At 39.8% G+C, this 27,597-nt stretch overlaps 2 protein-coding genes across 3 annotated transcripts in view; both read right to left on the minus strand.

Moving 5' to 3' along the window:
* The window catches only part of TCAIM (T cell activation inhibitor, mitochondrial), a 29,410-nt gene extending 13,274 nt beyond the window's left edge, over positions 1-16,136 (minus strand). Inside the window, exons 1-8 of one of the 2 annotated variants that reach the window (XM_054058596.1) lie at positions 15,022-15,122; positions 12,854-12,929; positions 9,472-9,607; positions 8,781-8,934; positions 7,337-7,583; positions 5,611-5,733; positions 2,838-2,935; positions 1,174-1,265 (exon numbers count right to left, since the gene is read on the minus strand). In XM_054058596.1, coding sequence (XP_053914571.1) covers positions 1,174-1,265; positions 2,838-2,935; positions 5,611-5,733; positions 7,337-7,583; positions 8,781-8,934; positions 9,472-9,607; positions 12,854-12,882 — 879 coding nt within the window. In that variant the 5' untranslated portion in view covers positions 12,883-12,929; positions 15,022-15,122. Of the gene's footprint in view, positions 1-1,173; positions 1,266-2,837; positions 2,936-5,610; positions 5,734-7,336; positions 7,584-8,780; positions 8,935-9,471; positions 9,608-12,853; positions 12,930-15,021; positions 15,123-16,056 lie in introns of those variants that run through there. The other variant, XM_054058595.1, reaches the window with a different exon arrangement.
* A 7,471-nt stretch (positions 16,137-23,607) lies between these two features.
* Positions 23,608-27,597, minus strand: part of TOPAZ1 (testis and ovary specific TOPAZ 1) — a 39,512-nt gene continuing 35,522 nt past the window's right edge. The window contains 4 exon segments of the mRNA XM_054058594.1: positions 23,608-23,839; positions 25,062-25,245; positions 26,168-26,371; positions 27,039-27,203. Coding sequence (XP_053914569.1) covers positions 23,626-23,839; positions 25,062-25,245; positions 26,168-26,371; positions 27,039-27,203 — 767 coding nt within the window. The 3' untranslated portion in view covers positions 23,608-23,625.

Consider the following 27,597-nt stretch of genomic DNA (forward strand, 5'->3'; position numbering starts at 1 on the left):
TCTCCAGGCTGAACAAGCCCAACTCTCTCAGCCTGACCTCACAAGGGAGGTGCTCCAGCCCCCTGATCATTTTGTAGCCCTCCTCTGGACCTGTTCCAACAGTTCCATATCTTTCTTAGTTTGGAGATTCCAGAACTGGGCACGCTACTCCAGATACAGTCTCACAAGAGAGGAACAGAGGGGCAGAATCACCTCCCTCAAGCTGTTGGCCAAGCTTCTTTGATGCCACCCAGGACACAGTTGGCCTTCTGGGCTGCATGCACACACTGCCAGCTCATGTCGAGCTTCTCATCAATCAGCACCTCCAAGTCCTTCTCTGCAGGGCTGCTCTCAGTCACATCATTCCCCATCCTGTATTGAAATCAAGGATTGCTCCGACCCAGGTGTAGGACCTTGCACTTGGCCTTGTTGAACCTCATGAGGTTCACACAGGCCCACTTCTCCATCCTTTCCAGGTCCCTCTGGATTACATCCCGTCCTCCAATTATCTCCTTAACAAAGGAATAATTTTTGACAGAACTATCAATAATATTTCAGCTACCAAGATTCAAGAAAATTTCCTCAGGTGATACACTGATATTTTATTTGAGGTCCTTCGTATATACTACTAAACCATTTAGGATGTCCGAAAGCTTGTCAACTCCAAACTTTACACAAGCAGCAGCAGAATTTCAACAGTCACTAAAGATAACTCCTGCAACATTCACATTATCTGTGTAAAAGAACAAAGTGGAATGACAGGATTGGTTAGCAGTCGTTGACTGAAACGATCACTTCACAACTCCTTTAAAGTCCTATTTATTCAGCTTCTTTTAAAAAAAATTTCTGAACTCTTCATGGAAAATGAGCTCTTTATGGATCATGAAATATTCTGCTATTGCTCCTTGCATAGGCCGGAATACTGCATAACGTATCAGTTTTCTCTGTATCTAATCGGGGTAGGACTGATTTGTTACGGAAAGCAGTAGCAAAGATCTGACAAAGACTGTTGTTGGTAACAGTATATCACAGGATTAAATTTAGAACGCAATGTACACAGTTATGCTAAATATAGTACCTATGTGTTTGCTTTAAATTGCTCATCAGTTATCTGCTCCAATTAATATTTTGGTTACAGTTTCAAAAAGGGTGTCCTAACAAGATTCATTCTCATTTAGTTTGAAATCTTCTTACTTTGGTCCAGTGATGGTGAACATCCATGGTCCCCAGCATTACGTGGCCTGCTGCGCTCATACCTGAACGGTCTGTGAATACCACTGTATGTCCTAGAGATTAAACACAGCTCTTTACTAATTTGGGTTATTGCAATTAATCCCACAATTATTAATGATGCTATAAACATGTCACAAGTAACACCTTTCTGCAGCACAAACACACGCATAGGTGCTTTTGTTATTCTCTAAATTTGCAAGAGTGATTCTCAAAAACTCCAGTTTAAGGGTTCTTTTCATACAAACCTTACCTACCATTTGACTTGATTGTTTTTTAAGTTACCCAGGCTTTTTTTTCTTACAAAGACTACTTTTAAAATAAGAGAAAAATCTCAGCAGATAGCATACTCAAGGAATCTCTACAAATCATATATACACTAGAAAATATACGCTATGTGCTTAAGGTATATATAAGTATGGCAACAGTTGGTCAAAGAAGTATCAGCACAGCCATTCAACAGTACTTCTACAGAACTCTGCAACATGCAAGCTCTAAGAAGTGCTTACACATTATGTTTTTGCTCTTTCTTTTGAAGAAAGAATAAAGGCAACATACAAGGTTTACTTTCGAGGGGACAAATCAGTTTTGAGTCTGAATATACTTTTTTTAAGAGAAGTACAAAGATACTCAAAAATTCTGCAAGGGTAAAAGCACAGGCAACTATTTATCACAAAAAGCTTCCACAAAAGCCTTCAGTGTGATATATTAATCTACCGAACAGGGCTTAAATGAAGCTCTTGCTCTCAGAAATCATTTTCCCCAAATCCTTCAGAGTGAGCAACACTGACTTTAAGGCATTTAGTCCATCCTTGTACCCCAAGGCAAGATCAACTCTACTAAAGATCTTCAAAGATGGAGAATACAACAGGTTTGCAAGACATGCTTCTCTAGCACTTTAAATCCTTAGCATGCTTAGGTAAAGAAACTAATTTGAAACCTGATACAATCTAAAACTATTACTTATTGTCCTATCTACTCTATCTTTTGGCAAAGGATTAGGTGAGCCCTCAAATGAAAGCCACTCAAAGCTGAGTATCTGCAGAGAGGCATAAGATGTGGAGTCACAATTAGAGGAAACAGCTACTGCCACAGGTCAAACAGCTCTATGAGAAGAATGGCAGGTCATGTTTACAGGATATTTTAGTTTTTCCCAAGAAAATACAGGCTTTAATACAGGTATTTAATGCAACATGCATGATAAGAGAAGACAATGTGATTTTAAAGGCATTCTAGTAAGTCCTCATTAAATTAACTCTTTAGACAGCTACTCGCATTTTTGCCTTGGATCCACCACGGGTAACAATTTATTGCTACCTCCACCCTTTCAGAGGCACAGTCTAGGTTTTTTACTTTCATTGTTAGTACTGAGTCTAGTACCTTCAACTCAGTCTGCATTTACTAAGAAGTAAAATAGAAGCCAAGTGTAGCAAAGACACTCTATGAAAAGGTCACTTTAAAAAATACCCAGCAGCTTAAAATGTAATTTCTCACCAGATTTTCAGTAAGCCTGGCAGGTTTGTTTTTGCAGTCATCAAAAGCATTTGTGAAAAGAAAGTCACCGAAGACTTATGTTCATCTTTGAACCAATATTATATTAGGACATATGAAAAAAGCAACAGAAATACCTTTAACATTCTTTAATACTTCAGGTCTCTGTTGGACTAAGCGACTGAGACTGTGTAGTTGGCTACAGCGGTGAGCAACACCCCAGCTTCTCTGCCACCTAAATAAAAACACAATTGAAAGCATTTAATTCTCAACATTATTTAAAAAAAAAAAAAACCAAACACAGAACCCAAGATGCAGCTGAAAGCCTTGTAATACAAACACCTCAAAAAAGCACTCCAACAGTTATAAAAGCAAAGGCCTACTGAAAAGCTGTATGTGCCATAAAAGAAGTCCAAATAAAATTTCAGTCTTTCTTAAAATGAGGGCCAAAAAAAAAAAAACCAAAACCAAAAAGAAGGCATAAAACCAGATATTGGAAAAATAAAACCTGGCAAACAGAGCAAAACTTGTAAAAAGAAGGGAGTTAGTAAATAAATAGCAACAGACAACCCAGTGTTTGGTTCAGTCATGTAGCATGCAGTTTGTTTGTACACCATGTAATGTTCAGAGGAGCAAATACCCTCTACAAGGATATGACCTATTTATTTTGAGTTCCTAGCCCAAAACATTACTATGATTCCAATGGTAAGTATATATATGTGCGTGTGCATATATATATATGTGTGTGTGTGTATATATATAGATATATTTTATTTTTTTTTTACAGTGGAATAATTTTCTGTTAAACCATACAGGAGTCAGGTGTTACACCGGTGTCTTAAATATCCATAGTTTTGACATCTCTTCCATCATAGACAGACCAGACAAACTTCTAACTAAATTCAAAAAAAGCATTTAAATCATGTAGTTGTCCAGGGTATGGAAAAAATACATCCTTTTACAGACTTCTAGCTGATACAGAACTGTCTCAAAATGGGAGATTACCATTCCCTTATTGTACTGGGTCTGTTTGGGATGGAGTTAATTTTCTTCATAGCACCCCCGTGTTTTGTATTTTTTACTAAAACAGTGTTGGCAAAACATTACTGTTTTGGCTACTGTGCAGTGCTGGCACATTGTTTGGGTTTTCACTTTTTCTTCCTGCTCTGACCCCTCCACCAGTGAGCAGCTGGAGTGGGCAAGAAGCTGGGATGGGACACAAACAGGACAGGCAACTCAAACTAACCAAAGGGATATTCCAGACTATATGATGTTGTCGTCAGCAATAAATGCTCAGGGAAGGGAGGAGGAAGGGGGACCCTCGTGGTTAATGGCACTTGTCTTCCCCAGCAATCATTACAAATGCTGAGGCCCTGCATTTGTAGTGAACAAATTCCTCCTTTTGCTTTGCTTGAATGCACAGCTTTGCTTCACTTCACCTATTAAACTTCTACCTTGATCCATGAGTTTTATTGCTTTTGCTCTTCCTGTTCTCTTCCTCCAATCCCACTGGGGGTGTATGAGCAAGCAGCTGGCTGGGTGCTTAGCTGCTGGCTGGGGTCAACCCACATCATCTCGTTTCGGGAAACCTAACTGGCAAAACCCCACTCTTTGGAATGCAGAGAATGGCACTGTGCCGCAGCCCTTGGGACGCAGTTCCATCTACTATAATGCAAGTCATTCTACTATCTATTTACAGTTACCTAGCAATATCACTTTGCTTTCAGAAGCATCAGACAAGGATGTAAAAAGGTCTCTTATAAGACCCTACCTTCTCTTCAATTGTGCTAAACTTCTACACAGAACAAATGGTCCTGTTATTTTTCCAGATCTCTGTGAGCATTAAGCATTAGATGGTGTGATCACAAGTAGTAGCTTCCTATTAAGATACTTGCTTGTCGGATTTTGGATGCTTATATTCTTTTCTGAATAAAGACAATATAACTCTTAGAAGTTTAATAACTTTTCACGGAACACAATAGTTTTAGTGTATTTTAAAAGCACAAATGATAAGAAAACTAAATAAGAGCCACAAATAAAATGAAACCTATGCATTTAATATCGAAGACTGCTTCAGAAACTTTAAAGCCCCACCCCAGCACGGTTGCAGGAGGATCACAAATTTTGTTAAAAAAAAAAAAATGGCTCCAGCTTAAAGTAAGCCAGGGTCTTTTATATGGTAAAAGGAACAGAAGCATGATTTCAGAAGCTCCAAGTCTCTATTTCCTGGTTAAAAGAACTTAACAGCCTAGACCTTAAAACAATCCCCGAAGTTTATTCTTCCATTGTTGAACACGCTCACTGCCATCTTTCCCATCCTGAAAAAAACACTTAAGAACATCCTCATTCAAAGGCACAAGATTTAAAGAAGGATCATAAATTATTTTCTGGAAAATATTTTGATGAATCAAGATCACCAACTGCACTCAGCCTTTTCAGGAAACAAATTTCCTTCTCCTCTGGAGTGTGAGAAACAAGACACTACAAAGAACAACTTTTAAAAAAAATCCTTCAGTAGGTACCCTGTGTAAAGTGGCATTTCACTGCCAATCCAGTTATCTTTCTAGAAATTCCCTTGAATTAGGGAAAAGCAATTTTATCCAGCAAAACACAAATAGGTGTGAATGCAGATATACACACAGGTTCTATTTCAAAAGCTTATGTGACTACTCCAACTGAAGCCTACATTGTTAGTTAAAAATAGTAGGTCTTTCTGAGTAGATTGCAATGGGAAACTTTTGTCCCAATAGAATTCTTCTAGAAAAATATTATTCAGTGCAATAACACTTTAACATATATGAAATATAGCTGTTTTGATGGAATAAACTTTTAAAACTCATGACATAGTACTATACAACACTTCCTTGCTTTGACTGTCTTAATTCAAGTCCAACCGATGTAATTTATTACCTGATATCTGAGAGCTGGAGTTGATGAGAGAGCTCAAATTTTAAACGTTCTAGTTCTTTCCTAAGCGGCAAACTCTTTTTCAGCTTTTTTACTGCACTTGCTTCATTATAATCTAACCAAGATCTGAAAGAAGAGGAGGAAAAAAAACCAACAGAATAGGCACGCCATATTATTTTTCATGTAAACAAGTACAACTAATCGAATTCTTACTATTAGGATTTTATTTCAAGTTACCAGGTAAGGAGATCTTTTAAAAGTAGAGAACAGAAAATGGAACTACTAAATGTTCCACCTTAAAATATTTACAAAAGAAAACCTGGTACTTAATGTCATTGGAGAGGAATCAAATTGAACCAAAAGACACTGACACTGTTATACGACTTAGAGATGCAAAAGGTGTAGAGCATTAGGTAAGTGTAATTTAGAGAGTCAGCTTCAAAACCAAGTGCTTAATAAAAGAATTTCCCACACACTTGCCTTTAAAAAAAACCCAAAACAATAAAAATTGTGATAGTAGACTTTCAAATAATGGAGGTGGTACTAAAGGGCTGAGTTTGGTAACTCTGTTTCAGAACTGGGATGAATACAGATCAGGCAGGTCAAAGTTTTAAAATCTTTTGTCAATAATCACAACCAGGCAAACATGACTTACGAGTACATCTAAAACTTCCAATAAATAGGTCATTCTATCTCTGGGAAAAAGCTATTCTTTTAAAAGAGATTTAGCCTTTCTTCATAACAAACTTATTCTCATACTCTTTTTTTCATAAACAAATACTTCCATTCTTGTACTGTATTCTAAGCAAAAAAAATCAACATCAGAAATTAAAAAAGAGGCCCAATGCCAAATGGTAAGGTATTAAAACCAGATAGTTAATATGTAACTCTTCGTGGCACTTCTTGTAAATGTGTAAAAATAAGTAAAAATGTTCTCTATGTTAAATCACAGTTAAGCTAAACAGCAGCACATATTACAGTAATTCTATTTGCAAGTTGCTAGGCAGGACGAGGGGTATTCTTTGCTCTGAAAATACTACCACAACAGCTCTGCATTTATCACAAATGGCACTTAAGTCTCATTGTTACAAGAAGTCTTTCAAGGCAGTATTTTTCACCCTTCCTCAAAATAAGCACATAAGGATTTTATAAAGAACCAACTTCTAATACACAACACACTGCATTTAATGCAAGATCAGTATTCATAACTGCTTCAATTTAAATATTAAGGCATACTGAACAACAAACCAGAAGCACAACACCAAGACATCTGACAAATTAAAACATTCTAGCCTTAGTTTTCATATACTACCTCTCACTCCCAACAGAATGTGATAACAAAATACTAACAACAAAGTTAACATCCGTATAGTTTTGTGTTATGGAAGTCTTGGAAGAGCTAAGGAGCTATTTGGAGCAATTGGAACCTCTGCTTCCTTCTGGATTGTCACCAATATTCCACAAAACTGAAAAATTAAATCAACGAAAATTGGATCAACCAAACATGAATGCTGGGCAAAGAGACAAGAATGCCTCAGCTTAGCTGGCGCTACAGTTATCCCAGGAGCTCATTTGAACTCTCTCTAATTATAAAAAGCATGACAGAATTACATGTTGGACAATAAAGTTTTGTCTTGTTCAGTGTTTATCGATTGCCTTTAAAAACCTCAGCACTAGAACAACACCAGTTTAGGTTACAAAATATCAGTTAAATGAAAGCCTTACATACATCAAAGTTGTTTCCAGTCTCCGGGCTTGTTCTAGCTCCTCCTCAGGATCCTTGAATCCAGTAAATGAATAGTAAGTCTTATCCCATTTGATAGGTCTGTTTACTGTGCTTTTTGCCTCCTTCTGGGTCTGAGAGTTGACATTCAAACTCTGAATATGCTCTGTAGATAAACTGCAGGAGTTGAGGATATCCAATACTGTGCTCAGGAGATCCCTAGTATGTAGTGTAAAACTGACTGCTCGAAATCCTATAAAATACAAGTCCCACAAAATTAGTATTATTGAACTAAAATTATTCAAAATACATTCACAGTTTTTTCATCTTAAAAAGAACCCAAACAAGGTGCATATAGTTGCAAATTATTATTATATTTTTTCAATACTCACTGCAAAATTAATGTGCAGTTTAACCTTTAAAACTGTTATGTGTCCAAAACTATAAACAGAGCTGGTTTATCTGTCTGAATCATTGGACAAATTGCAAACACAGCTACAGATGCAGCATAACCCAAAAAAGGATGCTTTTGCTTTAGCAGGGGCAGTTTTGTCCAGTAGCTCTACACAATTCACACTATTACTTATGATCACTTTGGATATAATTTACTGCAGAAATGCAGTACTACAACAGCTCTGAAAGGGCTGCAAAGAGAAGTTCAGAACAAAACATTACACTTCCACATCGGCTAAAACGAAGTTCCACCACTCAGCCATTGGGCCTAATTGCCTCATTAGAAAGCAAGTATTAGACTGAAGAGCAGTACAGCTGCCAGTCCAACTGTTACTTTAAGCTGACTGGACATAACACTACTACCTTCTTGAAAAACAGTATGATTTTGTATAGTAGGGCTAGTGCCCCTCACAATTTGCTCAAATGTTTTGACTAGCAGGATAGAGAACATACAATTCATCTGCTAGATGAGGCATATTGGTACATCAGAGACAAAGACATAGGATAAAATTAATCAAAGCCAATATCCCAAACTCAGCAATATTTCCTGTAGTCTCAAAGCTGAGAGACAATGTGGTAAACTGAAGCCACGGATATATATAACTTCTGCTTACAGAGTAAGTTGTTAATGGTCCTATAAGCACTCTGACGTTGTGTACTACACATCATCTCTAATGAAAACAATGATCCAACTGTTGTTCCACGTAAACACGACAGCGGTACTAAAAGCAGAAAAAATAGCATTTACATCAACCTGTTTTTTGCTTCCTCATACTATGACTTGACCTCAACTTCGTGATTTCTCATTCTTCAAATGCTTTTAAAATCTTAAGATATTTTGTTACGTGCGATGGTCCCACCTGTCTGATCTAATACCTATTTCCACACTTTGACAGGATTTTATTCAGTTAAAAAGTCATTATGACTGCACAAGGCTAAGTAATGATCTGAAAGAACTGAAATACAAGAACATGCATTCTGCACAACATAGAAGCACCTGAAGCACTGAAGGATTCTTGAACATTAGAAGAGTTTGGTTCTCTTTCTCTTACATAAAAAGTAAGCTGAGTTGGCTTAAAGGAGCGAAATCCTGGTTTCTGTAGATTCTCCAAATAGCCATTTAACCTCTTTAGAGAATTTTCATTTACTGCCTGTTTAAAAAAAAACAAAACACATTACAGATTATGAATTTGGCCATTTTTCAACTAAATCGTTTTAATTTTACATGCAGAACTAGTTTTTACAAACTGCCAGCTGCTATTAACAATAGTGACATAGTTCAAATTCTCATCATAAATAGTTATCTTGCATGAATAATTTACATGATGTACCTTCTTGTACATTCCGAAACACAACTTTTAAGGCTTTCAATCCAGAAGAAACTAACTGATTCAAATATAATGCACAGCATTTCAAAGTGATAAAGCTAGTACTATATACTATAAATCAGACTGGAAGGATTCAGTATTTTACTCATAACAATTAAACAGAAAATAAGACTAATAAATAACGGATGTTTAAGGGATCCATCCTTGCTAAAAAAAAAAATTAAGTGCATGTTTTTGTTCTCTGGTAACAACCACATTCAATTCTACTATTACTTTTGACTCTGACAGCAGGAAAACCAGATAATTTCCATCCTTGATATTGGATACATTTACAAACAAAGCACACTAAAAGATTTTTACCCTCTCTTTGGGATGCTGGCCAAAGAAATCTGGATGCACAGCAAAATAGAAAGGTCTGAGAGCATTGATGGCATCAGCTCCTGACAAAGTTCTTGACTGAAGAATGCATTGTAGCTGTATCTTCTCCAGACATAACCTAATAAAGTAACAAAACGTTTACGTATAATACAACCAATCAAATGACAAACTCACATAAATTACATTAGAACGTGACAGAACGGAGTAAGCATTCACAGTTCAAAGTATCATTTAAAGCTGGTATTAGAAGTCCAACTGCTAGATTTTTTCCCCTTGGGACTCACAAAGCTATATTTATATACCGCAAATACACCAGGTTCATGAAGTGCTGGATGCTAATGGCTGATTAAAGACATGTAAACAAGCACGATAACTTTTCCCTCCACTTTCTCAAAGCAAGCTCAAGTAAAAATTCCCCAGTAAAGCAGTTTGTACGATAAAGACTGGCTTTAGTGGTATTTCTGTAGCTACTGCTGAAGCTGCTCTTAAAAGTCAAGCCTCATATACTTTTGAACCTCCAAGTTAAAAAGCCAAACCCAATGTTTTCAAAGCCAAAGGAGTGCCAAAGAATATTAAATTTTACCCAGGAGTAACAATCAATTCAATCAAAAGAGAAACTAATGCAGAACTTGAGGTCCACTCACATGTGCCCATTTTAAAAGGAAAATCTACTTTCCCAAACACACTTTTTAATAGAAGATATAGAGTAAAAACACAGAACTTTTTTGCCCTTTGATCTTCACTGGAAGGGAAGAAGGACCAAAAGAAATCTCAGTAATAGCTGAAACAACCTTCTTTTCCTAAGATCAAAAGGAAAAGTTAAGTTGAAGAATTTCTAGGAAGTTCACAAAGTACAAAAGATTGAATACCTCCAATTATGAATAAATTAAACAAGACTTGTGCAAGGAGCATGCTTGTGTAACGGAAGACTGAAACTGAAGGAAAAATAAGTTCTGAATTAAAGACCATCAAAATTTCCAGCCACTGCTCAAAGCTGACATTCAGGTTAGCCAGTTAATTACTAAGACAGAGTCTATATAAAAGCAGCAAGAAAACGTGAATTGGTAAATATTTAATAATAGATTTCTCCTTTGCTGATTTCACAAGCTAACAAATTCCACAGGCTAACCATTTTCTGTGACTGATGTTCATTTTAGCTTGCAACGCAGAAGGGAAAGGATTCTGCTCTGGTTAAGCAATACAACACTGTTTCACTCCTCATAGTATCATTCATCCAAACTACAAGCTCCAAATGTGAAAATATACAACAGACTGGAGGCAAAGCTGCTTCCAATTCACAAAACCTAACAATTCTTTTAAGACTGTTTTAGAAAGAGCTATTTGTTCAGCTTCCTAGACCAAGTTATTGTCCTGCATGCAAGAACCTGTGAGACTATTTCCTGACTGCTTCTACTAATTAAAAAAAAAAAAAAAAAAAGAAATCCCCAGATTTGAAAATCCTGTGTATTGTCTGAGCACATTCTGGCAAATGGTAGAGTAAATGGCAACAGTTGAGTTGTCAAGCAGATGCAATGACCCTTACTTTACCTTTTTCCTGTAAACCTTTTCAGCTTTTCAATGAGAAACATGAAAGCAGTTAAAGCTAACGTTTACTGCCTAAGAGGCAGGCAAATATTTAATTAGTAGGTCTTAAAAGTCAGCTTGCTGAAAACAGGAGACATTTTTGTAGAAAAATGGACTAGGAAATCTGTAATGTAAGGTGACTGATGAAATGTCAAACTCATGACTAGAAACAATTTTCATACTCATGGATTAACTGGCAGATTAAAAAGAGACAAAATGTATTGCTGGCAAACACTTCTACCTCTTTGCTGGCTGCATCCGAGAAGAGAAAGACTCTAAGACTAGTCATTACTATAGCCCATGATCATAGCTGGAGGGAGTGAAGTACCACAGCAATATAATGTTTTTAAGGAGAGCAAAAGCTCTCAATGACAAGAACATGTCAGAGATGCTCATTGATGTAGTAAAAAAAACCCCTCTATGTGACCTGGCAAGAAAGGAAGCAACGCACACCAGACAGAAGTCCACTTCATCATATGTGTTACCATTTTGTATCCAGAAACACCAAAGCAGTCCTCTTGCAGAGGGGATATCCCTGCTCTCAAAATTTTCTTTTTTTTTTTAAGCAAGTGGACACAAAACAGTGACAAGGAAAAAAATTCTTTCAAGCAAAAGAAAAAAAAGGTAAATTAACCAGCTACCTATCTGATAGCAGTTTTGATTAACAGCCATACAAGAAACCCCCATTCTCCCAGACTCAGCTGCAGCTGCTAGGAGGAAGCAAAGAGCTCAGTTCTCTCTTCACCTTATTCATACACCCACTCTCAAACTATACTTCATGCCGTTTCTAGTAGTTAGGAAAAAAGTTTTAACATATCCAGAAACTATTAATCATACTTCCAAGTTTATTAATCATAAACTTCCACTTGGTATTCTACCAGAAAAATGGCCAAGTATGGTTAACTTTAGCTCCCTTGTTTTGTATCTAAACAGCACTGTCATGCTAGCAGGAAGGTTCAGGATTCCAGCCAAAAGTCTATTTTGAACTTGCTTAAAAGAGAAACGCTCAAAGGCCAAAATTAGTCTGCGTGACAGAAGGAAGAATTCACTCACTGAAGGTGAAAGACAGAACTCTGAGGCATCCTTCAAATGAAGTGACAAAATAAATGAATTAAAACAAAGTTAGAGACAGAAAATATGATAAAGATGCTTATGGCTTCTCTCACAAGCCGAAAGGATTATTCCAAGAACTTCATTCAGATCTGAAGAGCAAAGAAAGGCTTCGTGCTAAAATCAAGGTCATAACCACGTCGAGAACAGCCGTCTCCACTTCATGACAGATAAGAAACACAATCTCCACTAGAACACATTATGCAATCGTACTTTAGGACCGATTTAATTTACTGATTAAATAATTCCCTTTGGCTTGCTTTTTTACTTTTTCTTCACTCTCTGAAGTTTAACTTTTTGGCTTATAGCTTTGGCACTGAAAAGCTTTGTTAAATTAAGCTCATTATTATAGACATGTTCACTCATTTTGAAACACTGAGCTTTAATAACTCAATAATGCAGCAATATATTGGATGTCATATTCAGATTTAGACTATCACTTTCTCATAATTTTGTTGAGAGCCTTTTTAATATCTCACTTGAGGACAAGCATATGGCTTTTTGAGATTTTCAACTGTGGATGCTCTGTTGAAAGCTTCAAGCTGCAAAGATGAGGAAGCCAAAGGAAAAAGCATTAAACAAAAATACTGAATCAATTCCACATACATGAAAGTCTTAAGCAACACTGAAATGTATGCTAAAAGCAAATTAGGTCAGAAACATGCCATACCTTCTCACGGGTCCCAAGCAGCAAAACATTTCAGCAACTCAATGGTCAAGCCAACTTTCAGCCATCCACTAACTCACTTCAAAAAAAAAGGAAAAAAACCCAAACTTGTTTAGTAATGGCCATCAGTATTTTACCCGTTACTTACCAGTGCATTCTCTAACTCCTATATTCTAACTTTTAAAGGCACAACAGTAATAGAAAATTGAGAAATCACACATAAACCCACAAGTTTTGAATAAGAATGTTTTCAGTTTCGCTACTAAAAGTGAGTCTTGCAAATATTAAGAGTTGTTACCATATTGAGTATGTTACCATGTTTTGATTTGAAGATGAATATTTAAAGATGTTCCAGATAGGAAAAAAACACCAAATATGTATTTATTGTAAATGTTTCCCACTTTTCCTGATGTTTAGTTTGCATCTGAAGTATAGAAACAAAAATATAGAAGCACTAACACATACCAGATCATGAAATCCCACATAAATTTTTACTCTGTTGAGCCTAAAACTTTCAGATTATAATACTTCAAAACTTATATGGCAACTATTTCACATGGGCACAATATAAAACTAAAGGACACTGCCCTACAACAATGCCTGGAAACCTCCATCAAAAGTTTGCTGGCATTCCAGCCCAGAAGGCCAACCGTATCCTGGGTTGCATCAAAAGTGTAGCCCGTAGGTCAAGCGAGGTGATTCTGCCCCTCTACTCTGCTCTCCTGAGACCCCACCTGGAGTACTGTGTCCAGTCTGGAATCCTCAACATAACAAAAGATATGGAACTGCTGGAACAAGTCCAGAAAAGGACCACAAAGATGATCTGACAGATGGAGCACCTCTGCTACGAGGACAAGCTGAGAGAGTTGGGATTGTTCTGCCTGGAGAAGAGGAGGCTCCAGGAAGACCTTCTTGCGGCCTTCCAGTACCTGAAGGAAGCCACGGAGGGACTTTTTAGAAGGGCATGCAGTGATAGGACGAGGGGGAATGGCTTTAAATTGGAATGGGGAAAATTTAGATTAGACATTAGGAAGAAATTCTTCACGACACTGGTGAGACACTGGAACAGCCTGCCCAGGAAAGCCGTGGATGCCTCATCCCTGGAGGTGTTAAAGGACAGGTTGGATGGGGCCTTGAGCAACCTGGTCTGGTGGGAGCTGTCCCTGCCCTCGACAGGGGGGGGTGGAACTCAATGATCTTTAAGGTTCCTTCCAACCCAAACCATTCTATGATTCATAAAAATTAACTAGCAATTTTACCAGTAACTTCTGCATGACGCAACAGTAACCAAGAGTTGTCCAACAGGAGGCAAAACACTTAGCACACCAGAGCGCAAAAATATACCTAATTATTAGGGAATATGAGGGAGGCTTCGTATTGGCAATGTTTTCTCATGGGTTTCCACACTCTTTTTAAAACACATACTTTTCTTCGCACTTTTCAAAACAACATGTTCCCACTAAGCACTCTGTTTTAAATCACCAGGGATGAGAAGTTATGAGGGAAACACCATCCCCATTCCAACAAAGGACAGTCCCTCTGACTACTTCGCAAAACACTTTCAAGTTTTAGAAGTGCATCTTACTCATACAAATATATTCAACAAAGAATATAAATTGTTTAGCAAATATTTTAATAGAGGCAAATAGTGAGGGAAAAAACCATGCTGAGCTAAAATATTCCCAAAATACTTGATAATTTTTGTCTTCTGATTTTCAGCAAGGTGGGCAAGACAATAATAATAATTTCATTTTGCATGACCCTAACAACAGTCTTAATCGTAAATTAACTTAAATACATTACAAGCTGTCTGCTAATAAGTTTCTCTCTTTATAATTTTAGCTTCAGGGATTTGGACAGAGGATGGAAAAAACCCAAGAATCTCACTAATCTGTAGTAACACTTTATATAACCAGACAAAAGCATATTTGTTACCTGCTTTAAATGCTCTATTGACTGCTCAGAAATTGTTACACTGCTCGGCTAAAAAAAAAACCAAAGCCTCCTGGGTTTGGGTAAGCTTCACCTGCAATCTCACCTCACCTCACGGATAGGCTTGCTAACACAAAAGAAAGTATCAACGATGTCGCAGTCGCTTTGCCTTTGGACAGAGAACCCTGCATGCCCCTGCCTCACCCCTGGAAGTTGGATTACCCATTTCAGCTGTTTACCTGTGCTGTGCCCTGAGGAAAACTGCATGAAAACAAGCAGGATGACAGCGCTCAGCAAACAGGCGTTGGTGGAACTGGTTGTCTTGCCACTTGACAGAACACAAGCCGCGGCGATGCAGCCACTGCCAGGTTTAAGTGTTTAACACAGAGCCCTGCTGGATCTGTTTAATGTTCACTCAACGCAAGGAAGCGGCTTTTGTCCACTGCCACGTACCCGCGCGGCTATCAGGGATGCACAGTACGGGCTTCATCCCCTTCCCTAAAGTTAAACCCGGTACCCAACACCCAGACAGCTGGTGCGCTGATGCTGACCCCCCCACACCCTATGCCACGCACAGGTGGGTGCCTCAGGGACGTGGGTGCTTCAGGTGGTGTGGATGCCTAGGGTGCCAAGGGGCTAAGGTGCCTCTGGGACATGGGTGCCTCACGCGGCACGGGGCTCGGGTGCCTCGAGTGGCATAGGACGCAGGTGCCCGGGGGACATGGATGCCTTGAGAACTGCAGGGCGCGAGCGCCTGGAGTGGTGAAGGACGTGGTGCCTCAGCAACACAGACGCCTGGAGTGCTCCAGGGTGCGGGTGCCTCGGGGACGCGGCTGCCTTGAGGTTCGGGTGCCGGAGAGCAGCGGCACGGAGGCGGCCGCACCGCTTCCTCCAAGGAAGCCCGTGAGGGCAGGGACATGCGACTTCGCTACCGGCGGAGCCGAGCGCGGCGGCCCTGGGGAGAGACCCCCGCCCGGCCGGGCAGCGACACAGCCCCCTCCCGCCCTGTACTCTTCCATACCCTTCCCTTTTCCCTTTCCCTGCCCTTTGCCGCCTTCTCTTCCTCCTTCCCTTTCCCTTTCCCCCTCCCCGTCCCCTCGGCCTCGCGCTGTCCTCCTGCCGCGACGCCGCCAGCAGCAGAGCCGCCCCCGCTCCGGGATCGCGCTGCCTCCCGCCGGCCCCGCGGTGCCCACCCCCACTCGCGGAGGAGCGCACGGCTCCCCTGCCCTCCTTACTTCCCTATCCCCGCGGCCCCCGGGCGCGGCCGCCCTTACCTGTGCGGCCGCCCGCCGCCCGCCAGCCCCGCGCCCCCATCGCCCGCCGCCCCCGCCGCCGGCCCCGCAGGCGCGCGGAGGGGAGGGAGGGGCGGTGCGCGCGGGGATCTCCGCCGAAGGGGGCGTGGCCTGGAGAGGGGCATGGCCAGGCGGACAGCGCGCGCGCCTGCGCCTCGCCCACGTGGCTGCGTCGGCGCGCAGGCGCGGTCGGGAACCCCCGGGGCCGAAATGGTGGTGTGTGGGGTCCGTTGGTGTCGTGCTGCCGGTGTTGCTGCTGCTCTTGGTTAGAGGAGAAGCTGGACAGGAACCGGCAATGGGTACCAGCAGCCCAGAAAGCTGCCCGTACCCTGGGCGAAGAAGGGGCTCTGCCCCGAGGCCCCACCCGGAGCCTTCAGCGTTATACAATATGTGGAATATTTCAAAGTGGGATATTTTGATTTAAGCTAAAGTACAGTTCAGTTTCGTCTAAGCAGTTGTATTTTTTTAAAGTTAGAATGCCCCTCTGATAGCGGGTTTTCTTTCTCTGATAGTGTGTTTCCCTTAAAACGGTGTTTTTCAGGCACTGTCCTATCTTTGAAAATGATAACATATTGTGTGAGGAACAATTTGTGCTAAACACGTCTCCTCTAATCGCCTCTGTTTGGAGTCTGTATAAATCTCAAATGCAAGGTCAAGTAGACAGCTGGAGCCATCTCTGAATGAGCAAGAGTTTTGACTGTGGCAAAGTTTCATAATACTAAAATTAGACCTTGGAAAGTAATCACAGAATCATAGGATAGTTCAAGTTGGAAGGGGCCTTAAAGATTATCCAGTTCCAAACCCCCTGCCGTGGTCAGGGACACGTCCCACTGGATCACGCTGCCCAAGGCCCCATCCACCCTGGCCTTGAACACTTCCAGGGATGGGGCAGCCACAACTTCCCTGGGTAACCTGTGCCAGTGTCTCACCACTCTCATGGTGCAGAAATTCTTCCTTATGTCTAGTCTAAATAGGCCCCTCTCCAGTTTATATGCATTGCCCCTCATCCTATCACTACAAGCCTTTGAAAACGGTCCTTCCCCAGCTTTCTTGTAGCCCCTTCAGGTACTGGAAGGTCTCTACAAGGTCTCTTCAGAGCCTTCTCTTCTCCAGGCTGAACAACCCCAATTCAGCCTGTCCTCATATGGGAGGTGCTCCAGCTGTTAGATCATCTTTGTGGCCCTTTTCTGGACTTGTTCCAGCAGTTCCATATCTTTGTTACATTGAGGATTCCAGAACTGGACACAATACTCCAGATGGGGTCTCACAAGAGAGGAATAGAGGGGCAGAATCACCTCCCTTGACCTGCTGGCAATGCTTCTTTCGATGGAGCCCAGGATACTGTTGGCCTTCCGGGCTGCGAGCACACACTGATGGCTCACATTGAGCTTCTCATCAACCAGCACTCCCGAGTCCTTCTCTGCAGGGCTGCTCTCAATCACGTCATTCCCCATCCTGTATTGGAACTGGGGATTGCCCCGACCCAGGTGTAGGACTTTGCACTTGGCTTTGTTGAACCTCATGAGGTCCGCACAGGCCCATTGTCCAGGTCCCTCTGGATGACGTACCTTCCATAATAGAATAAGATTTCTGGGAAAATTTATACATATGCATGTAAATGGGAAATACATTCTGTAACAGCCTTTGTCTCGCTGCACGTGATTGATGGAGATCATTCCTGCATGTTGCCCAGGCCTGATAAAGGATGCTTGCTTTTAAAACTCCAGAACGAGTCTTACAGAGTTTTATTTGCTGACATTTTTGGTATCAAGCACAGGGAGGACATGGACCTGTTGGAGTGGGTCCAGAGGAGGGCCACTGAAATGATCACAGAGCTGGAGCACCTCCCCTGTGAACAGGCTGAGAGAGTTGAGGTTCAGCTTGGAGACCTTATTGTGGCCTTTTAGTACTTAGAGGAAGCTTATAAGAAAGACGGGGAAAAAAACTTTTTAGCAGAGCCTGTAGCAATAGGACAAGGTGTAATGGGTTTTAAACTAAAAGAGGAAAGGTTTATACTAGGTATTAAGAAGAAATTTTATATGCTGAGGGTGGCAAAACACCAGAACAGGTTGCCCAGAGAGGTGGTAGATGCCCCATCCCTGGAAACATTCAAGGTCAGGCTGGATTGTGCTATGAGCAACCTCACCTAGCAGACGTCCCTGCTCACTGCAGGGCGCTGGACTACATGACCTTCATGGTCCCTTCAAATCCAAACCATTTTATGATCCTGTAAAGCTGAATGCTGGTATTGCAGCCACCTCCCAGAAGTGCATTTGCTAGCACAAGCTTCAGGGAAGCCATCCCTTTCTCTTTCCGTGACCACTGCTTCCAGTAGTAGAACAGTCCACAGCTGTTACTCAGGGACAGAGCAGGGAAATCCCTGACACAAGAAATCACTGTTCTTTTGCCTAGAGGAGGGAAGGGGTTATCCAGGTACTCGCCTGTCCTTGATCTTTTCTTTGTTCTGCAGAAGGAAAACACCAAATAGGCAAAGAACCAACTGTGTGCTCAGCAGTCCCAACGGGAAAAGCAAAAGCTGTTTTCCTGTGATTACTAATTCTCAGTGTACATTTCGACATCTATTTTTCTTCCAAGGTAGCTGGTCTCAAGCAGCAGCTGATGCAGAGACATGCAACCTCAGAATAAAAGATGTCCATTGCTGATGAATTTCAGAACAAAGGGAGATCAGCCGTTAGGGATTGGTGTTATTTGCATACCATCTCTTGCATTTCCTGGCAGAAAAGGTTAAAAAGAGGACTGACAAGGTTTAGGAACTCTCTGTAGTTCAGTGAAGCTTTAAATCAAGTTAACACTCTCACAGCCCTTGGGGGATTTGCATAATTTCCATAACGTGCAGCACATTTTCTGCCTCCTGATAGGAGCCATCAGTTATGTAAGCAAATTGGTTGCATAATTATGCAGATGGGAAAATAAATTTAATTGATTCAACAGAAAAGCGTGCTGTTCATTTCACCCAGGATTTCTTTTAACTCAGTGAGGAATAAAACAAACTGGGAGAGGTAACTGGCCAGTTACAGTGCAAGATACCAGCTCCATTGTGTTGGGTACCTATTTGCAAACAGAGCCAGAACAACCCATCCACCCCCTTCCTGAGCACAGGAATGAATTCCTGCTTTTTAGATAAAGGTCTCAACACTTACTGCTTCTGAGTATCACCACAGTATTCCGTGGGAGTAGCATTGTGACTTTATTCCCCATCAGTTTCCAGGATACATCCCACTGGCTCAGCAAGAGCGGCACACGCATTTCTGAATGGAAAGCTTGTTTTATAACAGATAAAATTAACATCTGAAAAAGTTTGTATTTTGACTACCTCTTGTTCCCTAACAAAAGGAGAATTTTAAGGATCACAATAAAGTTGCTACAAGCAGCAACTAAGCCATTTTCTCCTTGCTCCTTTTTTTCTGTTCTGGTCCTGAATCTGATTCAGGATTTGCAGACTGAAAAAAGGATTCCTGAAGAACCAGAAATGCTAGAACCAGTCTGCAGGTGGTCAGAAAGTGGCATCAGTTCCATCACACACAACGGCACAGAAGCTCTAAGGCCAATGATGTCAGCATTAACTTTTTATATATTCATAATTCTAGGCATTTTAGAAAAGAGTTACAGAGGAGGGGTTACGACTGAAACATGTAGACCTGAGATTTGCAAGAAAACCTCTGCAAAGATACAGCTGGAGAACATGAAAGCACAAAAAATATGAAGTAGTAATTGCTTTTAATGTGGTTGTATTTTAGTAAGCTGAGGAGTATGGCATTAAGATTTTGGTAATTAAAAGTTTGATTACTACACCAGGGACATTTAATTTTCCCATTTCTCCTCATGTGAAACTCTCACTAACATCCATTAGAGTTCTTCAGTGAATTGAGCACAGCCCACAGGCCTCGCTACAGCCTCCGCTTGGGTCTGTAGTTAAAACTGGAAGCTGGCCATGTCCACAGCTGGGAGTTTCAGCCCTATTTATTCATGAGCATTTGCTAAATTATGTGTTATGGTGTGCTGAAAAACTGCACTATCTAACTGATTTCACACATTCTTAACCTTCTCATGCAGCATATCATACTCTAGATTCCTGTAGCAGTTAGGACACATGAAACTCTCCACGTCTGCTTTGCCATTTGCCTCTCCTCCTGCACACCTAAGAATAGTAATGACAGGGATCTGAACAGAATTAAGTAATTTAGCAACACCGACTCAAAAATACTTGGATACTTCATATTAAGAATAAAAAAACATTTATTAACATATTAACAACTCCTCCAAAACGATCCTCCCTCCCCCCAGTTGCTCTATATACTATATAAAACACTGTAAACTAGCTGGCGTCTCCTTCCAGCTTCTAGCCTCCATCCTTGATGTGAGTTAAGAAACTCTCAAAACTATCAATGCTTTTAAATAGAATTGTCGCAAGTCTTCCAAACAACATTGTTCTATTTTAATTATAAGAAACTGTCTGTATCTAACAAAAGTAATCTTTCCAAAACCATACCATGAAATGAGTGAGAACTGAAGAAAGGTTTTCACAAACGGAACTTCTTATACATGTAACAACGTAGTGAAGGAGCGCAGCGCTGTCAGGACCCACCTACTGACTACAGTTTTTTTGCATATTTTTCTGTCTCTCTCTGAAAACAGGGAAACATATATCTATTTTTTTAATATAGGAAATAAAATGTATCAAATTAGTTGCTTAATCTCAAACACAGAAGTTCTTTAAGGTACTACTTATCAGTAGTAGCTTATTATTCAGCTACTACTTATTACTTTTATACCTGGGGAAGGGCAAAAATATGGATATTGCCTACTGAGTGGCTGGCTCTGCAAAACTGCATCATTTCTGTTGTACTTAATCTTATTCCATCACATGTTTTTTTCATCTTTCCAGGCTTGTTTCCATTCCACACTGGACTTTCGTTGTGTTTAGCACATGGAATCGCCATCACCAAAATTGTACTGAGAATGCTGCTCAAGAAACCTTTCCAGCATTTTGATACACACAAAAATGACTAGAGGTGGGACCAAGATAGAACAAAAAAGTGAAATACAGGATTTAACAATAAAGTCGCTTAACTTGCCGACCGGTTTATCACGATGATAGGGAGAAATGCTATATTGACAGAAACACCAGATGTACCAGTTATAACAAAACTCCCAAGCAATGCTGTGGGGAGGTTGCTTTGCTTGTTAATATAAAACATGGCTGAGATTGCATCCTCCCAGCTGAAGATGATACTCAAGAGATGGAGCCGAAGCATTGCACAAATTTTACACAGTTCCAAGTAAAGCTAGAAGGTCAATGATTAACCTCTCTGAAAAATAAAGCAACAGTGGGATTTTTTTGCTGGGGATGAGCTAAGTGAAAATTCAAGGTTGCTTATAATGGAAAAAATAGTGCTGTCTCTAGAACATCCCAAGCTTTGAAGCCATACAGATTACTATGAGAATTTCGTCTTTCTGCATCTCTCAAACACAGTATTAGCCACATCTGGTACCGCTTATAGAAATGTGGGATTTAGCTGAGGTTCAGATAGCCTCTGTCTAATTCCAAGGGAGATTAAGCTACAAAGGATCTTACAAAAAGTAATTAGCAGAAATGACTTAGTTTCTCACTGTCAGTTTTAGTTTGCTGAACCTTCCAAAAGTGCTCTTGCCACTAATGCTGGAATGGCTGGAAGAACATCAGTTTAGATCCCTCATCTGAAACCTGATCACTTCTTATCCAGTCTTTCAGCTACTGAGAAACAAAAGCAGCAGAATGCTACTGGATGAGACCAGGTGGATAGCCTTAGAAATGGCAGAGCCGTCTGCGTGAATACCAAGTGGTAGAACCCAAAGTCTGTTTGAACTAGTGCCAACTGTTCTTCGAGAGAATTCCTGAGATAATGGGCTTTTAAAGAAATGCCATCTGATTGTTAGTACTGAATCTATGATTTTTTAGAAGGAAAGCAGATGAGATCCCTACAGAAGAATGATAGCCTATGAAAACACAAGAGCCTTTATCCTTGCATTCTTCTATACAGTTGGCACAGGATGAAGGCAGTGATCTTGGCAGTCATCAGATTCAATCCTCTCTCTTCCAGTAGCAACTCGCAGACAGACTGGATAAGCAGTGGTATTGAAGAGGGCCAGGAATCTAACAACTGTCAATCATATTAATAACATCAGATTAATGGCTCATACCTCAAGACTAGAGTGGCAACTCCCTCAAACAAAAAAACACTGACACCCCTCCAACCCCCTCCACAACTGTCCAGCACTAAGATCATGATGGCTTTCATGATTCAAAGGTGCAAACAACACCTGCAGTAATGCTGCTAGCGCTAAGAATAGTGCTGCCCAAAAGACGGAAAGATTTTCGGACATTGAGGCCTTACGCCATCATCCTGATGTCACTTAAGATGGCACAGCCTTAGAAACCCCACAGACTTCTACACGCAAGAAAATGCAAATTTTCAGCACAAAAATCTCTAAAGTGGTTGGAGAGCAGAACCAAAAGAGCTCTATTATTGGCATGTTTGTGGCTGATGCTGGAGATCTGAACTAACACTGCAGAAGTGGGGGCCTCAGGCAAGTATTAACTTTGACAGAGGTCCTGTTGGTTTGCCACGAGAGCTGTCTTATACGGAATGTTTGGCTCTTTTTACACAGGCTGCAGATCAGTAGATGAATTTGTTTTAAGCAATTCATGCTCCAAATCTGAATCAGGATTTGCAGATGGAAAAAAGAACTCAAGAACCAGAAATTCTCAAAACAGCTGGCTGGAAGCCTGCATCTCATCATGCAGTTGGTAGAGACGAAAAAATGGGCAAACCCACTTCCCTCTCAAGGAAGAAAGCAAGTTTTCCTTTTCAGTGGAAGTATGCATATATACAAATATGAAGCCACATAAAAATAAGACACAAGTAAAACTTCAGCTGTAATCAACTTGTATAGGCTCTCTCAGTTCTGTGAAAGAAGGTATCCTAAGTCAGGCAAGTCTCAAGTGATTCTGAAGTTATTTTAGTCTCTGCTTTTTACTGGGGTTTTGGAGCAAGGAAATTAAGATCTAAGAGGCACACAGATGGGGCAATGTCCTCACAAGATATTGTGAGGAAGACAAAAGGAAACATGTATTACTTCTACAGACGATGAAGCAACATGGAAAAGGTCTCACTCAAGAACAGCAGATACACTTGGTCAATGCTCTTACACACCTGCTGGGAGAACTTAATGGTTAGTGCTAGATCTCTGTAAAAATGGAGAATGTAGGCTTGGAGGCTGCAGCTTCTTTGTTGTCTAATGATGCCATTACAAAACACCTATATAAGTCAGTGTGTCAATCTATATCATCAGGGAAAAAAAAATTACTCTTTCTGTGCTACTATCTGCATTATCATCAAGTATTTAAAAACACAACTTTGAGTTTGAAGTCTTCCTGTAAATCAGTAAGGCACAGTCGGAACACGGTGGGAACTGCTTTTATTAATTTGTATTATTTTCAACAATAACTGCTTTAATCACTAAACCCCAGAAGTTTTTACTATTTAATGACTAATGAAACAGCCAGACTTTCCCGGCCCACTTCATGTTCTCCTGAAGCCATTTTAGAGCAGATGTAAGCTCCAAGCTGTAAACTTCATCCGTATTAACATTCATTGTCATATGCTTAAGCAAAAGCTTTGGATCACACATACGAGCAGCCAGGATCAGTCTCTCCATTGCTGCTCCATAGTCACTGTTATTCTGAACTCTCTGATCTTCACATCTGTAAGTGAATTTTCATAAATACAAAATTAGGTACCATACAGGCCCTGTGTCATTTGCCTGACACTTTATACTGGAAATAAGATTACAAAAGCATTAAAATAAAGCCTTGTCTTCACCTCACTTGTAATAGATTTTGTTAATTTTTAGACAAATTTTAGCTGATGATTCTGAAGAATTAAAAAATATATTTTACAGTGATATTCACAGCCTATCTCATAAAGAAATGTTTGACTGTGGGCTGGAAAATTCAGTAAAAGAATGTAAACAATTTAATGAACTGGATATAGCAAGAATTCATGTACATGCTTGAATCCAAAGGATTACTCACTTCTGTCATGTAACACTTCTGGAATAGGGTGTGCCTAAGTGATGTGTCTACATTTTTGCAAGAACTTAACTTCCTTTTTAAGCAAACAAGCAGAGGTACAATAGCGTACCCATGAAAACAAGAGATAATCAACTTCTGATTTAGCAAAAAAACAAAATTAAGAGATGTATTCCTTGGGAAAGGTAGAGGGGAATGGAGACAGAGTCCTCAAGTTTGAGATGCCCCTGTTCACCCTTCTTAACAAATGTAGCTTTTCTATGCAGCTTCAGCCTCATCTGGCTGCTGACACAGTCAATCTCAGAGAAAATGGGGTCTTGGAAAATAAATTATAGGTATAAGCTAATGACAGTGGTTCGTGGTTTATAGACAAAAGGAAAAAGCAACAAAACACTTTAATCTGAAGGTATTAAGTCTTACAGAAAGGGGGAAAAAATCTAAATCTCAATTAACATTGAGATACTCCCTATAAAAGGAATCAAGTAAAATAGCTTCATGCACTTTCCAAAAAAAACCAGCCAAGAATGCTAGGGTTGCTTTTTGAAAGAAGTAATGTTTTAAATGTGCCTTTCTACCTTGCTGCTTAACCGCAAGACAAGAATCTGTACATCAAGATATTCTGGTTTTGAAAATATAAGACACACATAGTAGACATGTTCTGTTAGGGCACACAGGCCAATATCACTCTCGAACAATTACTTTTCTGCTGCACATGTAAAAGTAATAATAATAAACACCCTCCCAACATTTACTGTTCTATAAACAGTTTAGAAATGTAATTAAAAACAAGTTTAAAACCAAGTGTTCTATTGCCCGGCCAACAGATAAAGATCTCTCATTAATTACATGATGACATGGATAAATACAAGAAAACAGCACAAATCTGACAACAAACCTTTTCAGGACTATTTGAAGGGTCTGAATAGCAGCCGTTGGACTCTGAATAACACTGGCATTTGAAACAAGAAATACTTCAATGGCCAGCAGCATCTCAATTTCAGACATGTAAGATGGAATTGTCAAAAGTTTGTGATATAAATTTCCCTGTGATCGTGGGTAGCAACCCAGTGATAAAGCACCTGAGAGTAAATGCAGAAATGTAAGGAATTAGGATTACCAATACTGAACATAGATCTGTTTTCTTTGGTATGTGGCTAAGAATGTGAAAAAAAACCCAAACCCCAAACTCTTAATGGATTTTACTCTATCACCTGAGAAGTGGCCTATTTGAGAATACAGCTAGCAGCATTCACTCATAATATGCACCGCTGTAAAATGTTATTTTAATGAATGAATATTATAAGCAATGAATAAAAATCTCTGTCATAAATCTGGGGACTCCAAATGCGTAATAATACAAGCACAATTTAGGACAGGTCAGACCGAAACTTATTAGCTATGATCACCGCGAGAGGACATTTGAACAGTATCTCTCCCTTTGCTCCCCTGTCTTCTGCCAAGTGATCTCTGAAGGATGGATAATTGGTGGACCCTATCAGAGTGGCTGGCCCACCCAACATTATCTTTGCTCAGAAGTGGGGAGTTGAAAACAAGAACAGACTTTTAGTTAAAAGGAATCTTCTTTAGTCAGGATAAATTTCTTAGTCAGACTTCCAAAAATATAAATAATAATTTTACCACCACAGCTCTAAACAGAAGTATAAAGAAATCTAATTGGCCTAGATGAAAAAGTGAAGATGTTGCATACTGTTTTACCATTTTAGGGTTTATGTTTTTAAAATTCTGAAACATAAAAAAAATAATTTTATCAGAATTGTATTTATTTCATGTGAGGTAGTATGCACTGATTCATGTTTTCAACTGTCAGTGTTTCCCAATAAACATTTTGGTTACAAGTAAATTCCCCATAGTCATACAGAATGTACTATTTTCTTCTAACAAAGTAAACTCTTAGTCATTTCTCCCCAACATACTGAACAGTTAGGAGCTTATGTTATCCAAAGAACATCAGGGAAGGATATTGCTTAAAAAGCAACTTACTTCTGTAATAGGTCCTAGCTTTAGACCACAAAGAACTTCTTCCCAAAGCTGTGATTAATCCTCTAAGTAAAAAAAAATCAATAGCCATGTTTTTTGAAAGCATGAAGTCTATAGCAGAAGATGGGACCCCAAGGTTCTTGCTCTCAAAACAAGCATTTATCAGCTTGTTAAAAAGGCAGCTGTACTGAGAAACATCTACAGTATCTGAAACAAAACGAAGAATGTTAACTACCAAATTAAGTCAAATGCAATATAATTGAAGAATCACTTCTCAATCAATACCTGAATCAGGACTCTTACTTCAGCACACACTGACAATAGGACTGAGACCTAAACAGTTACCAGCTGAGATTTCTGCAGTGGAGCCTAACTATGCATCTCATCTTGAAGTACACATCCAAAATTTGTCAGATAAATTGAGCCTAAAAGAGCACTCACTTCTTAACATGTTTTTTTAAAGAAGCCTTGGTTAGCCAGCTTAGTTATAAAAAAACCCAAAGCATTCATCTGAAGTTATGATAAAATGAATCATCCCAATGATATCCCTGTTTAACCTTCATGTATAGACTGTGTATGATCCTTAAAAATTTAGTGTCTTTCCTGTTCCCCCGTGTAACTGAGCCAATTGTGAAAAGAGGATAGATGTATAAACTATGAATGTGCATGTACGCACATGAGTGTGTGTGTCTGTGTCAAGAGCCGTACAGTACAATACATATTGTAACTGGCACTACAGTCTGGAAAAAAAAGGGCTTCTCTAAAACCATCTTACTTCTTCAACAAATTTTAGCTGTAAAACGAACAAAAACAACAACACAGAATAATCTGTTCAATTTCTAGCTCTTAACACAGTACCTTTTTCTTTACTTACCAGAATGATTGTGAAAACCTGGTAAGTTCTGCAGAACTTCAAATGCCTCTCTGTATAAACTCTTCGTCAAGTATTCATTCATTAGTGTGCATAACAGCTTATGTCGATTGAGGATGTCCACTTCATCACAGGGCCACAATGGTGAATTTGTGGTCCACTCTGACTCTGCGGCAAATAACAGTGCAGTGTTATTACTATGAACTGAAAGTGCTGGACATTGAGACTTTTGGCCACTAAAAATATACCGTAAACTACAACAGAAAACAAATATTTTATAGAAAATGCAGTTCTAACTGTTAATAATTCGTTCCTTATTACCAGTACTTCTCACACAGACAGTCTGAAACTTTATATTGTAAATAATGTGTTTTAGTAAATAACACGGTAGTAAAATGGACCGTTGGTGGCATATACAAAACCATGTGTGTATATAAATAGAATCACAGGATCATTTAGGTTGGAAAAGACCTTTAAGATCACTGACTCCAACCATAAACATAGCATTGCCAAACCAACCAGTAAACTATGTCTGTAAGCACCACACCTATTTGCCTTTTAA

This window comes from Cuculus canorus, chromosome 2 (genome assembly GCF_017976375.1).
Source record: "Cuculus canorus isolate bCucCan1 chromosome 2, bCucCan1.pri, whole genome shotgun sequence".
Classification (NCBI taxonomy): Eukaryota; Metazoa; Chordata; class Aves; order Cuculiformes; family Cuculidae; genus Cuculus; species Cuculus canorus.